At 38.2% G+C, this 16,440-nt stretch overlaps 1 protein-coding gene across 6 annotated transcripts in view; it reads right to left on the bottom strand.

The window, feature by feature from the left end:
- SPATS2L (spermatogenesis associated serine rich 2 like) overlaps positions 1 to 16,440 on the bottom strand; it is a 162,760-nt gene that overhangs the window by 31,695 nt on the left and 114,625 nt on the right. For 3 of the 6 annotated variants that reach the window (XM_081051669.1, XM_081051670.1, XM_081051674.1), the window contains 2 exons: positions 4,051 to 4,257; positions 2,550 to 2,685 (listed from right to left, as the gene is read on the bottom strand). In XM_081051669.1, the coding sequence (XP_080907795.1) occupies positions 2,550 to 2,685; positions 4,051 to 4,257 (343 nt within the window). The remainder of the gene's footprint in view (positions 1 to 2,549; positions 2,686 to 4,050; positions 4,258 to 16,440) is intronic. The other 3 variants (XM_081051672.1, XM_081051671.1, XM_081051673.1) reach the window with 1 other exon arrangement.

Here is a 16,440-nt window from a genome sequence, read left to right as displayed (position 1 = left end):
TGGTTTTATTTTTAAGTTAACATTTATGTCATTTGGGGATGCTTTTTATTAAGGGTTAGATCAGAAATCAACTGCTGGTTCATTTTATAGCAATCGCATGCAGAAAACAGTCAATCTAAATTTTTTTCTTCTTCAGTTTGGATGGAAAGTGCCATTTTGTTAAGTAGGTGACTTTTAAACAGTAGTGTGGCTTGGAAGAGCTCATTTAGAAGTGATCCTTCCCATCATTTTAAAACACAATGTGAATTACAAGCAGAGAAAAGATATACAACTTCCCTGGTGCTGACTTTCCTGGCCCCACACTTTCAGCTCTTGAGGAGTGAAACACTCAAAGAATCTGTTATAAATCTCAAGATGTCCCGTGACCCATGTGGTGTTCATTTTACTAAGGAAATAAAGTAGAAATGAATAAATAAATAAATAAAAGTACTCAGAGCAGTGGGAGGAGAGAGGTAATTTGAGGTCATTGCTACACTTTGTCAATTAGTGTGAGTCACTCAGATGGAAGGTAGAATACAGAGGCCTCGGAGCAAGAGTTTATTCTAAAATGCCACACAGAAGGATAAGACAGAGATGTCTTCTCCGAGCAGCTAACTAATGCCTCCAGACAGAGGCTGGCCAACTATGACCCCCACGGGCCAAATCTGGCCCACTGCCTTTGTGCATTATCTCTGGCTGCTTTCGTGCCGCAACAGCAGAGCTGAGTCGTTGCAGAGACCTTACAGCCCATAAAGCTTACAATATTTACTAGCTGGCCCTTTACAGATCAAGTTTGCTGACTCTGGCTCTAGAGAACAGGCCTGGAAGTTGAGTGTGCTATATATATGAGGGTAACATAAGGACAGAGTGCAAAAGTCATATAACTATCAAATTTAAAACCCAATGAGACTAAGAGAAAACACCTTTCATTTGCCCAGCATCTTTACCTTCTTTAAGTACTTTCAGACATATTTTTGGAGTTTGCTTTGAACATAGTTAGGTTGTAATCTGATCAAACAGAGAATAGGTCCATGAAGGTCCAGACGCTGTGACGGGGAGAGGGTCAATGATTTCTCACTGAATAACTGAGGGGCATGGTCTTCTTTCAAGTCCCTGGGGTCTCGTGCAGCCTTGGGCTCTTGCAGTATATGTAACATGTGGCTTCAAATTCAACAATTTTCGATTAGGTCAGTGTGAGGAGTCCTCTTTTAATTTGATACAACTCAACAATCAGTGTCCAACCAAGGACTTGGAATAGGAAAAGTTAGCAGAAGATGTGATCAAATTCTAGAATCACGGGAGGCCAATGAGATCTAGGGAGCATGTTATAGGGAGCCCGGGCATTGTGGATGTGTTTTGTTTTGTCCTGTATTTTTCCTTTTCAGCACCCTAATTTTCCTCTGGGAGCCACAGCTCTTCAGTTCTCACTTCCTGAGGTTCAGGTGGCGCTCACCCCACCACTATCTCTGTGGTAGGCACAGGTAGGCCTGACTGGTGGGAAGACTGTCCCTCCTAGTCACCGTGATTGGTTTAGGGACAGATATATGACACAACCCAGCCAATGAGAATTAGCCCTTGGACTTTTGTTAGGACAACTGGAGACACAGCGCTCTCTCAGATCACAGGGGCTAAGGATTATGTGAGCATGGAGGTGTCGGGGGATCATCTTGCTGCTACATGGACAGATCATGCCTAAGAATGAAGCCAAGAATAAGCAGAATAAGGAGATTGTGGAAAACACTGAGAGAGGAAAAGAGAAACAGGGAGTGAGGGAGGAAGGGAGAGAGAAAGATAGAGATAAAACTGGATCCTGGTAACATAATTCGGGCTTAGAATTAAATTCGCCTAACGGAATCTTCTGGAGTTTTCATGTACATTAGCCAATACATTCTTTTTTGCCTTTAACTAATGTGACTAGTTAGTTCGGGTTCTGTCACTTGAAAACGAAAATGTTCTGATTGATACACTGAGAACATTTTTTATGCTGATAATGACCTTTACTAACACATATTTCATTCCAATTGTGAACATGAGCAAATGTGCAGGAATCAAAGCAATGTCTCCCATCAAAATCAGCTGCAGAGCAGGGCAAGGCAGGATGAAAACCACCCAGTGGACCATTTCTAGATTCCAGTCTTAAAGTTCCCCAAGAATGGGGTTCTATCGCTAAGCTTGTGTAAGATATTTCTGAGTTTTGTTTTCTTTTATAATGACAAAGCTGGAAAACATTTTTTCTTAGTAGCATTCATGATATTAGCCTTCCAGAGATTTGTCAAAAATATCATTTGTTGAGGTTCTGTTCTTTGATGAGGCTGTGTTCTACATCGTTCAGACACTTTGGGCCAACTTCAAGCATCAATAAATTATGTGTATCAGGTTTCTTTTTATTCAAACACATTCTCTTCTTTTTTATTCCCAAGATATATGCCTCTGCCTGCACGGCTTAAAAAAAATCTTCTGAAGAGTTGTTCTGTGATGTTTATGTATTAAATAAACAACAGTTTCCGTCTGATACTTTTACCTATAGGAACGGTGCCATACATTTACAGTTTCCAAGTGGAATTACTCACCAGTTGTGTAACTCAGCAAAGGCAGCTTTGATCTTCTTCACTGAACTGTCCACCTCTTCCTTGATCATGACGCGATATCTAGTGAGAGACACAGTGCAGCGTTGCAGATCCTTCACCGATTTCTCAATGTTTGGGCCTAAAATTAACGTTGAGGAATAAAACGTAAATTGAGTGCTTTATCTTTTTATTTGTGAGCTGAAGAACAACAAAAAAACCCCAACTAACTCACCCCCACCCCCCAATAAAAAGAGTGATTTGTTTTGTTTTTCAATGAAAAAAAAAAATTCTGTCCCGAGGATGTTTATAACCCAGGGTTTTAAAAATCCAGAGTGGGTTGTTTGTATGGCCCCTGAGACTGCTCTGATTTCACCAGTGGGTTCCCTGGCAGGGCTGTTCTGGACACACGTGTCTCCTTTGCTCTTAGGAAAGAGGTTCTGATCATATGTTTCATCACAAACTGCAGTTTCTTGGAAACGGATATGTCTAAAGACCATTTGTGCTGCTGGCTCTCTCTGTGAACACCACTCTGCGTGGTTAAAAGCCAGCAGGGCTTTAGAAGAGGAAAATGACATAGAGATTGGGAGAGGTACAAATGAGCTAGAAAGAGGACAGAGCCTCAGTGCCAGGTACGCTGGCTCGGGCCCCATCTGTCCTGAGCCAGGCCTGTAATTATAGCAGCAGCACTTAAAGCGGCTCTGTGGGTGCCAATCTTGCCTGATTTCCTGAAATTGTCACCAGGCTTTACAGATAGTGCAAAACAAATAGGCAAACGGTATTTATCCCAACAAGGGCATGTTTCTTAGAAGAAAGAAATCTCCCTCAAGAAAAGTGAGAAAGTATATCAAACCCAAGCCAAAGAAATCAGATACAACTGAGGCTGAATGGGAATAATATTATTTAATCTTCTGGGAATCAGAAAGGAAGTGTTTTAGCCCCTCTCATTTTTAATACCAATTATATGGATAAAGTATATCGAAGCTTTAAAAATAACAAAAAAATAGTGTGCCAAATATAAAACCCTCTTTTACTGTTATACTGTCTGCACGTTCTAAAACAGAACTGAATTCACACGAGGAAGATCCTATCTGAAGAAGACATACCAGCCTCTAGACTCATCTTTGTTCAATGCATGTTTAGAATTTATAAATCAAGGAAACATTCAGCATTCACATTTCTAAAAGAGCTCCTACATTCACATTTTCTTTATAAGATATTAGGGTACAAAGCATTTGTGGTGCAAAGTTATCCATGATTACACAGAGAAGAATGGCCACAGAGCAGCAGAGAAAGCGGGTGCAATTCCACTTAAACATGCAAGACCTTTGGTTAACCTGGGAGGAATCACGTCTGCCTTTCAATCTAGGTGGGTCATAGGAAGAAATGCAATTTCAGGTGTATCTCTCCTTCACTAAGCAGCATATTTTGGCAAGTTCTATCATTCTGGAACTTCTCTGTGTGTGCAAAATATGTTGAATCATTTGTGCAAAAGAAATCACTTTACCTCTTTTCTTTGCCAACTCATCGGGCTTTATTTCAAGATGAGCTGCAGGGGCATTGCACTTAACAGGAGATGTTTTTGCCTTAGGCTTGCTTGGGTTACAAGGCTGCTCAGCTGACCACTGGAGGCCATCTGACCTCTCTGGTGTTCCATGTATAGGTTTGGGGTTCCCATCTAAGGACAGTTTCTGTTGCAGTGGTCTGTTGCCTTCTGTAAGAAAACACCAAATAATGACTGTGACGTGATAAACTAAAAACATTGATGATAACGTGATAGGGGACGCCGAGCGTTGTTTTCCTTTACATGTTGGTAATTATGCCTCTCATTGCAAACAGTCCAGAAATTGTTGTAATAGGCTCCCCAGAAGACGAAGAGAATAGACTAGAAGTAGAAAGAGCCTTGCACGTGGAGTCAGAAGACCTGGGTGGGTGTTTGGCTCTCGTAATTACTTGCAGAGTGGCCCTGGGGAAGCCCCTTAACATCTCTGAGCCTTAATTTCCTCAACCTGAAAGGTTATTAGGTGGTTTGCATCAGATACATGAGATGATCATTTTTTCCCCCATTTGGTAAAGGCTCAGATGTCTGTAAGTATGATTTTGTATTGAGGCTCTCAACATGTAGCCCTCCTGTCTCCAACAGCTACATTAATGTCTTGTGGTATTTTATTCTGAATTACTGAAGGCAGAAGAGTGATTGGAATTAGGGCAAGAATGAAGTGACAACAGGTACGATGATCATTTCATCTAATATATGGAGAGATTAAAGCAGGAAACATCATCATAATATCTCAACTATATTGAAAATCTAGGGATTCAGATTCTCTCTGGAGCGCTAACAGATGTGGCAATAAATTAGATGTTGCTTTTGGTATGTTTTAAAGGTAGGTTCCTATTTAGTTATTGCTGGAGTAAATTAAATGGCGCCTTAGTAGCCTGAAAAAGAAATGTATCACCCTTAATATCTTACTTAACCAGAGAGAGCTTTGGGTGTGAAAAAGGGGAAGCCAATGTGCTTCGGAAGGCCGGATTCTTGGGGAAAGCTGGGTGCAATGGAGAGCGCAGGTTTGGATCCAGGAGACCCATGTTCTGATCTTCCCTCGTTCCTGATGACCCTGTGGAATGACTTCACTTTTCTGGTTGACTGTGGCTCACACTCAAACAGCGCACATCATTATCTCCCTGAAGCCCAGCCCCTTTTCAGATAGTCATCCTTCCTCACTTCTCTCTGTCCCCGTGGTACCTCGTAAAAACTTAATGTGTTGTATTTTAACATAAGACTTACATCCCCTGCCGCTGCCCTGAAGAGGCTATGACTTCCTTAAAGGCAAATACTGAAATATGATTCATTTTTCAAGCCCCAGTACTTGTGGCTGGATCAATAGCTATCTGTAGAATTGTAACTGAAGTAAAGAACTTATAATGATTTCATAGAAGAAGAAGAAAAAAAAAGAAACAAAGAACACCTTTCCTGACACTGTTACAAACTTTATGGAGACTGCACTGGGAAAGTGCAAAAGAATCTGATCTGGGTCCTAGACAATTTGATTTTAGACATTAGTCCATTTATAATAAGTGTAAATTTCACTTTAGTTGAAACCATCAGTAATAACCTACACATCAAGAAAGTACAACATACATTTTATGGGCTGAATGATGAATACACTTTAAAATATGCTTAAAATATTTGAAATTAAGAAATACACAAGAAATTGTTCAGGAAAGGTAATGAACATGGTGATTAAGTACTGAAAACAGCACTTCCTCCAGTAGGGAAACATTTAATAGAATCCCCAGAAGATTAGAGGGTATACTAGAAATAGAAAGAACCTTGTACTTGGGAGACAGAAGACCCGGGTGGGTGTTTGGCTCTCGTACTTACTTGCAGTGTGGCTCTGGGCAAGCCACTTAACATCTCTGAACCTTAGTTTCCTCTCTAGAAAGGTTATTAGGAGGCTTTAGTTATACTAAAGTGGAACTTCGCTCTAGGCAGTGTTGTCAGACTTTAGTGTGCATGAGTTCTCCCTTAGTACCTATTACAAATGCAAAATCCCAGAGGTTTGGATTTAACAGTGGGCCCAGGATTCTACCCACCAAGTGATTCTGTTGGGGGGGAGATGAGTGGCACCACCCACCTGGATAAACTGTACTGTGAAAGATGAAAAAATAAAATTTTGATGAGTCTGTAAATGTTTTGTTAAAAACAATGATTCAGTACAGGCTGGTTCCAACTCATTCTCTCTATATATCATAGTTAAGTTTCAGCCTTGATGAAATATTGTAAATTGAGACTCTAAAATATAGCTCTCTGTGCATAGTGTAGTAAATTAGTCTTATTCTTTAAAATAAGGGGATTTATATTATAGCCTAATAGAAATAATGACCTAAAGGAAAAAAATATTCTGTTGAATGCAAAAGAATTTTAAATGGAAGACAAGCATGCAAATGAGCATAGGCTCATTAACCCAGAGCTGAATATATTTCGTTTGTGTATCAGAAAACTATTGGTTCATTTTATCATTCATTCAACAAATATTTATTGAGAAATTTGAGTAGCAGTATTTATTTATTTTGGGGGGTGGTGTCCTGAAAAACTGTCTAATTATTGGTGGGATCATTAAACACTGAATGATCTGAAGTTCTCAAAGACTACTTGGATTTAATATTTGCACACTGGCTGTACAGATCTGTTTCCAAATATAGTAAAACTCTGGAGCTCTTTCAGATGAAAATTGGTGGAGAGTTACTATATAACAGAATTAGGTTCATCTTGACCACGAATCCTGATATTTTTTAGCAATTAGAATAATGGGAGTTCTCTCCTGGATAGAGTGATTTTCCTCTAAGATTAGAGGCCAGAAGTACCACCAGCCTTTTGTCTTTCTGGAATCCATTTGTAAACTTCCATGGACTATAGCTGACTCAGAGTTGATTCATATTACTGTCCAATAAGATAGCCATGTGGCTACTGAACATTTGAAATGTGGCTTGTTCTAAATGGAGATGTGCTTGCTGTAAGTGCAAAATACACAGTGAAATTTGAAGACTTAGTACAAAAAATATTTCCTTGATAGTTAAAAAAATATTGATCACATGTCAAAATGATAACATTTTGGATAAATTAAGTTAGATAAGATATATCACTCAGTTTAATTCACCTTTTTACTTTTTAAAATTTAGCTACAAATATTAGTAGTTTTGTTTTTTTGTAGATCTCTTAAAATTTTCTACATAGGCGATAATGACATCGGTAAAGGGAGTTGAACTTCTTTCTTTCCAATATCTCCTTGCCCTGTTGTATTGGTTGGGAATCCTAGTACAAGGTAGTTCAGCATCCTTGCTTTGTTCTTGATCTTGGGGAAATGGCATTCGATACTTTATTATTAAGAATGGTATTAGCTGTAGAACAGATTGTTCATGTTTACCAGGAAATTCTCTTATAGTTCTGATGTGCTGGGAGTTTTTATGTTGTCAAGTGATTGTATTTTGTTTTACCTATTGAGATAATCATATTGCTATACTCCTTAATTTTTTAAATATAGTAAATTGCATTGACTGGTTTTTAAAAGTGAAATCAATGTTGTATTCTGGAGAAAAAGCACACTTGCTCATGGTGTATTTTTTTAAAATTTATATTGCTTACTTCAATTTCCTAACATTTTGTTGATGATTTTGCTTCTTTAATCATGACCAATATTATTCTGTTATTTTTCTTGTAATGATTGAGTCAGGTTTTTGATAAAGTTATGCTAGTTTCATTAAATGAGTTGAAAAGTGTTCCATTCTTTCTATTTTTCTTTTTCTTTTAAACTTCTCTGCTCTTCAGTTTGGATAATTTCTTTTGACCTGTCTTCAAGTTCACTGATCCTTTCTTCTTCATTGTCCAAATTGCTATCAAATACATCTGATGATTTTTTAAAAAAAATTCAGATATTGTACTTTTTAGTTCTAGAGTTTTCATTTCATTATTTTATCTCTCCTGAAATTCTCCTTCTCTTCACCCTTTATATTCATCTTTTTTTTTTCTGTAATTTTTTTTAGCATATTTATAATCTTCTGCTGATTCAAACATTTGGATTATCTATAGGTTTGCTTCTAATGACTAACCTTTCTCTTCAATATAGGTCACATTTTCTTGCTTCTTCCCATGTCTAGTAATTTTTTAAATTGGGTATTGAACATTATGGATGATGTATTGAGAAATGTTAGATTTTGTTATTTTTCTCCAAATACTTTGGATTTTGTTCTAATAGGTCATTAAAATACTAGTATATCACTCTCCACTCTCTTCTCCCACCACGCCTACACCCCCTTTTCTTTCCTTGAAGGTAAATGTTAGGGATCTTATAGAATAAGCTAGAGTAGAAGAGATGTTAATGGGATAGTGGACTGTTTCTTAATATATTTTCATTTAATTCTTCTGTTTTATACCTCTCTTCTTAAGCTTGCCCTCCATCCTATCTGCTGACTCTAAATCCAGAGCTTCCCCATTTTCTGCTAGGCAGTCATCCTCCTCCATGCCACAGCTCCCTCCCTTGGAATTCTATGCTGCAGCTTCCCATACTCTGCTCCATCAGTCAATTCTCATCCATCTACTTTCTCTCTCCTACTAACTGAGGCCCTCCTTTTCTTTCTCTTCATTATTGTATATTTCTACATTAAAAAAATTTCTTTACTATAATTCAGTGGGGTTTGTGATTAAGATATAAATCCATGCCTTTCTTTTTCTTAAAAAGTTATTAATATGCATTGCTAAATTATTTTCCAGTCAATTGGTACCATTGATACTCAGCTGTAATGCACAAAAGTGTTCTCATAATTAACTCTTGCCACTTCTGAGGACTATCAACTTTATAGTTACTAAATCTTATTATCAACTTACATATTTGATTTGTCCTTAACTTGATTTATTTTACACAGCAAAACATGAACTGTGGTGGTTGATTTTTGTTAACAGCACCACAGAAAATAAATCTTCCTCTTAGGAGAAATACATGAACTTGGATTCAAAGGTTTTCATAATATATGCACAGCCATGTATAGAGTAGTTCTAAAATAATTATTTTAACCTGTTAAGACAGTTTACTAGTCTCTTACACACATACAATTTCAGTAGAGCACAATGTCTGATGACGATTAATTTAGTATTGTAAAGTAGTTCTACCTAGAAAAAAACTGATCAAGTATAATTTTGTTGTTATAAAATTGGCTAAAATTCCTAATGTCTGTGTTACTTAAAGCATGTCACCATTGACTTAAAAGTACTTAAGTGAATATGAGAGTGTTTTATGATAACTGATAATAATATTTTGGTAGTTCTTTGATCATTGATCTTAGAGTTCTTAAATATTCACAAACGAAGAAATGCAAATGGAAATTAAATATCTTTAAAATGTTCCATTTCCCTCTTAATCAGTTTTACAAACAAAAACAATGAGATTAGTACAATCTTTCTAGACAGCAAAATATTAAAAAACCTCAAAAATATTCATACTCTGTGAACCCAATAATTCTATTTCTAGGAAAATATGCCAAGGAAATAATCATAGTTGCTCATAAAGATTTATATACAATAAATATTCACTAAACCATTATTTATAATAGCAAACAAATGGAAACAATCTATATGGACAATAGTTTGGGAATTATTAAAAGAAATTGGCAATTTTATAAAAATACAATACAGCCATTAAAAATCATGTTTTGAAAGGACACATATGAGGTAATGTTTATAATGTTGTGTTAAATAAAAAGAATATACAAGTTCACATTTGAAAAAATATATATCCACATATATATTTGTGCATTTAAAAAATTCTGAAATAAAATTTAACAGTAGTTATTTCTGGGAGGTAGGATTATTTTTCCCCTTAAACTTTACTCCATTTTTCAAATTTCTTCAATTAGTATAAATTCCTTTTAAAATTAGAAATACAAAATCCGTAAATCAGGAAAGCAACTTAAAAAAAATTAATTAACCTAATTAAAGACTTGTTTGAGTGCCTACTATGTCCATTTAGGTACCAGGAATACCATGGTGATCAAAGACAGATGTGGTTCCTAAATTTCTAAAACTCACAGTCTAGTAGGAAGACATATAAATCAAACCACCACAAGAACAGATATAGAAGTACAACTGTGATAAATGTTATGAAGGTACACAGCATTCTGAAATCTGTAATTGGCATTTTTGACTGAGGGATAGCGAGACAGATTTCCCCAAGTTAAAAACACCTAAGCTAATTTAAAATCGTATGAACTGATCAGGTGAAGAGGGCAGAAAGTGCACTCTAGGCAGGAACAGCATTTGAAGCAGGAGGAAGCATTGTATGCCAGTCATTAAGTTACTGTCTCTCTGCTCATGTCCACCCTTCTTTGCCCTATTTCGTGATCCTGGAGCTGGACCCAGTAAATAATTGTCTTTTGCTAGCTAGCAGAATGTTAGCTTTGTAAGTAAAGGGCAATAAGTAATCTTGCCAAGCTATAAGGACAGGAATACACTTCTCTTCTAGGTTCTGATCCTCCATTATTAGTGGTATTCATTTCATCACAGGAACCAGCAGCCACGAGGAGGAGCTCCAGCTGCTCTCTCGTGCCATGTTCCCTGCTTTCCCCACCCCGGCAGTGGTTTTGAGGAGTTCCAGTCTCTCTACATCCTCTGGCAATGGTGGGTCTCTTCTACAGAACAGCTCAGTCCATGACCTGTGACAAGTTTTTTGTTTGTTTGTTTTTGCCACCACAAGGCTGCATGTCTCTAGTAGCCACACTACCACTCTGGTAGCCACACTTTTTTTAAAAAATTAAAGTTTAGTTAAAGTTTGGGGTGACAATGGTTAGCAAAGTTGCATAGGTTTCAAGTGTATAATTCTGTAATAATACATCATCTATATATCACATTGGCCACACACCTTCTTAGATGAGGTCAGAATCTCAGGGTTGGATTGGGGGACTCTCCTTCGTCCTAGTTCCTTCATTGTCTAATCTTCCTAAAGATAATAATTGCTCTCTTGCCCTGTCTGACCCCTTGGAGTCCGCATTTACCCCTTTTGGTAGTTAACTACCTCCTGCTGTTTTAGGTAGCAATTCTTTGGATTACATTCCTCCCATTCAAATAACCAGCATTCTGTCTCCTGACTTGAACCTGGCTGATACATATGGCCAGTAGAAGGGATTGAAAGCAGACCAGTATAAGAATGAGCACAACATAAAACAAGGCTGGAGCAGGACACATGGGTCAGACTATACGGGCCTGTGGGCCGGGGTAAGATTTTTGGTCTTCATCTTAAGAGTTCATTTTTGCTATGAAAAGATTACAGGATAGAGAATGATTTAGAGGAGAACAAGAGTAAATGCTAGGAGATTAATGAGTGGACCACTGTAATAGTGCAGGCAAGACAGGGTCATGGTAATGCTGGGAAGGTAAAAGGTAGAGACGGTGAGAAATGGATGGATTCTAGGAATATTTGGAAATGAAAATCAATAGGACTTGGTGATTAATTAAATATGGGGGGTGAGAGAGAGGAAGATGTTCTAATTTATGCCTATATTTCTGAGTTGCACGACTGGATAGATGGTACAGTAAGACGATGAATTCTAAAAGACAGTTAACTGGGAAGGGGGATCATGAATTTGTTTTGAGCATGTTGAAGTGCTTTGAAATGTCAAAGTGAAAATGTCAAGTAAGAGCCTGGAGTTCAGAGAGTAACCTGGACCGGAAAAAAGAATCTGTGAGCCAGCTTACATAATTAAAGCTAGAGTATGTTGGAAATGATCTAAGAGTGATATAGCTTTATATGAAAAAAGACTTGGAACCAAGACTTTACGAGCTTCACCAATTACCGTGTTTCCCCGAAAATAAGACTTAGCTGGACAATCACCTCTAATGCATCTTTTGGAACAAAAATTAATATAAGGCCCGGTCTTATTTTACTATAATATAAGACCAAGTCATAATTAATATAATATAATATAATATAATATAATATAATATAATATAATATAATATAATATGGGGTCTTATATTAATTTTTTGCTCCAAAAGATGCATTAGAGCTGATTGTCTGGCTAGGTCTTATTTTTGGAGAAACAGGGTAACAGGTAGAGAAGAATGACCCTCAAAGGAAACAGAGAAGCAATAAAGATGGAGAGGAAAATCAGGAGAGTGTTGTGTCGTAGAAACAAAAGGGAAAAAACAGAGTGGCTAAGAATAGAGTAGCCAAGAGCATTGGATGTTGCTGAAAGGAAAGGTAAAGTTAGGATTAAAAAATATCTGCTAGATTGAACACAGGAAGGCCAATGGTAAACTTAGTGGAGGCATTTTCTTCAGAGTGACGGGGCTGTAAGCCCTAATGAATAGGTTGGTAAGTGAGAGAGAAATGAAGAAATGGAGAACAGTGAGTAGTTAACTCTCTTAAGATGTTACAGAATAATGATCTCGTGATTAAGCCCCAAGAAAACTCTTCACAGCGTAATTATTATACGCCTTGTTCGCATGTTCATCATTATTCTATCCCTACACGACAGGGTAATTAACAGATATACAGAGGAACCAATAACTTTGGGACACAGACCAAAAACAGGTTTATTCAGAAGAAATAATGTCAGATAAATGATTTGAGGGTTTATTCATACCAGATGCTGTAAATCCCTTGGTGTTTCTCACTTACTGCTCACCACAATCTTGTAAAGTGGAGTTATATTTTCTATTTTGCAGGTTAGGACATCGAGACAGAGTGGTTAACTTGTCCAGAATCACACACCCAGCAAGTGACAAGGCCAAGATTTGAATCCAAACATGTCTAATGCTAAAGCCTTGGCTCTTGGCTACAAAATTATTCTGCTTCCATTTGACAGCTGGCACTGCAATGCTGGAACACACGCCTCTGGCTTTACTATTAAAGTTCTAGGTGAGCTGCTTTCTTCTTGTTGATCTTTCCTAATCCTCTGGTTCAATACAGGCCTGAGAGAAGCAGGAAAGATGAAGCTGGGGCCACCAGCAGCATTAAAAAAATCTGCTTGGAAGAACTATAGGGACCTCCACACCATAAAAATACTGTGAAAGAATCTGGTGTTTTTGTTTTAACGAGAAGCACAAATGAGAGACAAGCAGCCCACATTCTAAAATTAACAGGACCCTTCCTCCCACATTTGGTTAGTTCACTGTGAGAACAAGAAAGCAGCTCTGCACCAGTGCCGAGCCGAAACACGGACTGCATTGCACAGCTGCTCCTGTCCTGTGATACAGGGCACGGAGTGAAGTCCGGTTTGTGGAGTCAGCGAACCCAGCACCGAACCTTCTGTTTGAGACAAGTAACAGGGAACAGAAGAGCTGTCTTCCTAGGGTGCTTTACAAGATGAGGGACTACACAGGGAAGCTGCGGGGCCAGCAGGAGGAACTGAAGATGAGGAGAGCCCCACCCCAAAGTTTCCTCCAATGGAGCCAGTTGCTGGCCCACCATCCTGTTCCTTTCTTATTCAGTGGGCATCGGGTCCAGCGGGAGAAAAACGACACAGGAACCTGAATTCCTATTCTGGCCTACACCTATACATTTCAGCAATCAGAGCCTTAAGAAAAATAGAGCAGGAGGAACATTTGGGAAAACTGGACCCGAAGGTCATTGTGTGTTTTAGGCATTCAGGTGGGGCCTCAGAAATAAAAATGATCCCTGGCATTACTTTTGGTAGGGATAAATCTTGATCTACTCCTTGGCCGACTTTGTACTTGGATGCAGGATGATCTTGATTGGATTATGTAAAAGATCTAATTTGAGCTGTTATTAAAAATTCTGAAACCCAGAAAAACGACTCCAAGGCTTAAAGAAGCAATTTTGTACTAAGTTTAAATCAAACTCCCCAACTTGTAAGCTGTATGCTGACATGCAGCATTGTCCCACTCGGCAGCGCCATATTTACAGCCTGAGATGATGATGCTCTGGGTGGTTATTTTTCACGTAGGAAGTCACACTAACACCCCTGAGCCACCTGCATGCATCTCAAAGCTAACTTTTCCCCACCAGAAAATGATTCTGTTTAAATTTTTTAAAAAGAGAGCTCTTGAATGTCAAGATGTTATAAAAAGATAAAGCACGCATTCCACATGTTCAAGGCCTGCTGCCTGGCTGGGCACTCGGTCGCCTTCCTTGAGCCAGTTCATTAGTGGAGAGCTTGATAAATGCTCACCATGAGCAGACTGGAGATTTCTTTTAGGATCATACTTCGAACCCATTCAAGTACAGAGTATCATTATACAGCTTTGCTATGATTCATTTTTCCTAATTTTTCAATTATACATCAGTTAGGAAGCCCATTGCTTTAGCAGTAACTCTCTAATACTTATATAAAAACACATGGATTTGGGTCAGGCTTTTGCAAACTAAAGAGGGTTACACCCCTGAGGGGTGGGCGTCTCTTTTTCCAGAGCTATAAAATGAGGGGATGGGATTAAAGAATCACTCGATGCTTTCTAGTTCCAGTGGTCTACTCAGAATAGGGGGTAGAATGTCCAAGTTCTAACACTGTGAAGTATCTCTGGATGGTGGACAGGTTGGACAAGTATTTTAAAGTCATTTGACAGTTTTGACATCAATTTCCAGATGAACCTTCATTATTTTTAAGAAGAAAAACCTAACTAGTTACAAACTTATTTTAAAATTTATGATCTTAATCAGTAAGTTGCTAAGTAACTTAATGGTCAACCAGAAAGAGTCTCTTCCCCTGGCAAAAATCTGTAATAACCTGCTATTACCAACATTTATTCTTTAACAGAAAAATTTATATGAAGCATAGACTTGTAATGAACCAATAAAAAAAAATAATGCTGATATACCTCAATGCCTTCATACTAAACTTAAAAATAAACTGAAGGGATATTGGGATGGCTCTTTGTGCAAGAAAGAATTCTTCACAGAAAGTTTCATGGCGAAGTTTCAAAAAGGCCCCTTGAAAAAAAAACTCCTCTAGTGGGTACTTCACTTTCAAGGCAGATATCTACCGTGAAGTGAAGCTGAAGCTCTTCAATATTGCATTTGCTCTAATGTCATATACTTGATAGAGCTACTGAAATTGTTTTAAGGAGAAGGTATAAATTATAAGTAAATGAACAAATATATGTGCTAGGCTTTTAGTCTATGATTGATACCAAAACAGCAACTTGAGTAATTAGATTTTGAAAGTAATTCATGTGAAAGCAATAACAAGCAAAGTTGGGAATCTGCCACTTGATTATTTAATTTCTTTTTCCTGCCCTGACTATAAATCAAGACATTCTCAAAACGGTAGGCATAGTAAAAACTGAGTTAAAAAAAGATTCCTAGAAAATCCAGATTCTAAATGGAAATAGGTTATTTTTGTTGTTGTTTGGTTTTAAGAAATCATTGTGGTAAGGATTACCTGAATTACAGCACTATTAATAGAGTTGTTCGGTAACGTGTTTCTGGAAGAAAAATTAGTGCTCTGTGAGCAATCTAAAACCTCACTAGTGTGCTGAACCATGTGTCGGTTATTTAATGCTTCCTCACCGTGTCTCTGATGTGGTTTGTGTCACCACGCGGTATTTTGTTTGCGTCTGTCTCTTCTGCTAGACTGAACTCTTTCTTCTTAGGCAGGACCCTCTTACTCATTTCTGGTTTCTCAGAGGATAAGCACGACCTCATATACAGCAGGTGTTGAATAACTTCCCTACTGTTTTCTAACCCTCCAAGTCCTCTCTACCACGGCAAGTCTATTGGTCCTTCAGTACCCACTGTTCCCAGGAAACCTCCCTGGATCACTCAGTCAGATGTGCCACCTCTCTTCCCCAAACCATAAATTCAGCATTGCACGCAGAGCCTTCTCTTCAAGGATATATTCCCTCAGGGCCTCGACCATACCGTATGCTTCTCCGAATGTACTGTGGCCTCTAGCCCATTGCTTTGTGTGTACGAGGACTTTAAGAAGTCCCTGATTCAGTAAACTCAGGATTTTACGGTCTCTGGGAATCATCTAGTGTAGTGGTTCTCACGGAGGGATCTACCACCTCCGAGCAGGCATTTTGAAAAACTGATGGGGCATTTTAAAAATCTACCAAATTGACTGTGTGTGTAGGAGGAAAGGGCAGGATGTTAGATGACTGAAATCACAGGAATCCCGCCCAACAAAGAATTGCCCGGTGTCCTGACCTTTCTCATGTCCTAGACGCTTTACATATAAACCCAAAGTATTTTTTGGTAGTTTTCCTATGGATTCCAGGATTCATGCTGTGTCGATTAAGAACAAATTGTACTTGGTGGTGTTCAGAACCTTACCAAGAGTTCTCCACCATTTGGAAAATCACATGGCCAACCCCAGCAGTCACTGCGGTTGAGTTCACAGCCAGCTCCGGGTCAGTTTGCATGTCTAGCAGTTATCTTCACAAAGATTC

This window comes from Rhinolophus hipposideros (genome assembly GCF_964194185.1).
Source record: "Rhinolophus hipposideros genome assembly, chromosome: 6".
NCBI classification, from domain to species: Eukaryota; Metazoa; Chordata; class Mammalia; order Chiroptera; family Rhinolophidae; genus Rhinolophus; species Rhinolophus hipposideros.
The sequence above is the reverse complement of the archived record's forward strand: the minus strand, read 5'-3'. Positions and strand labels throughout refer to the sequence as shown.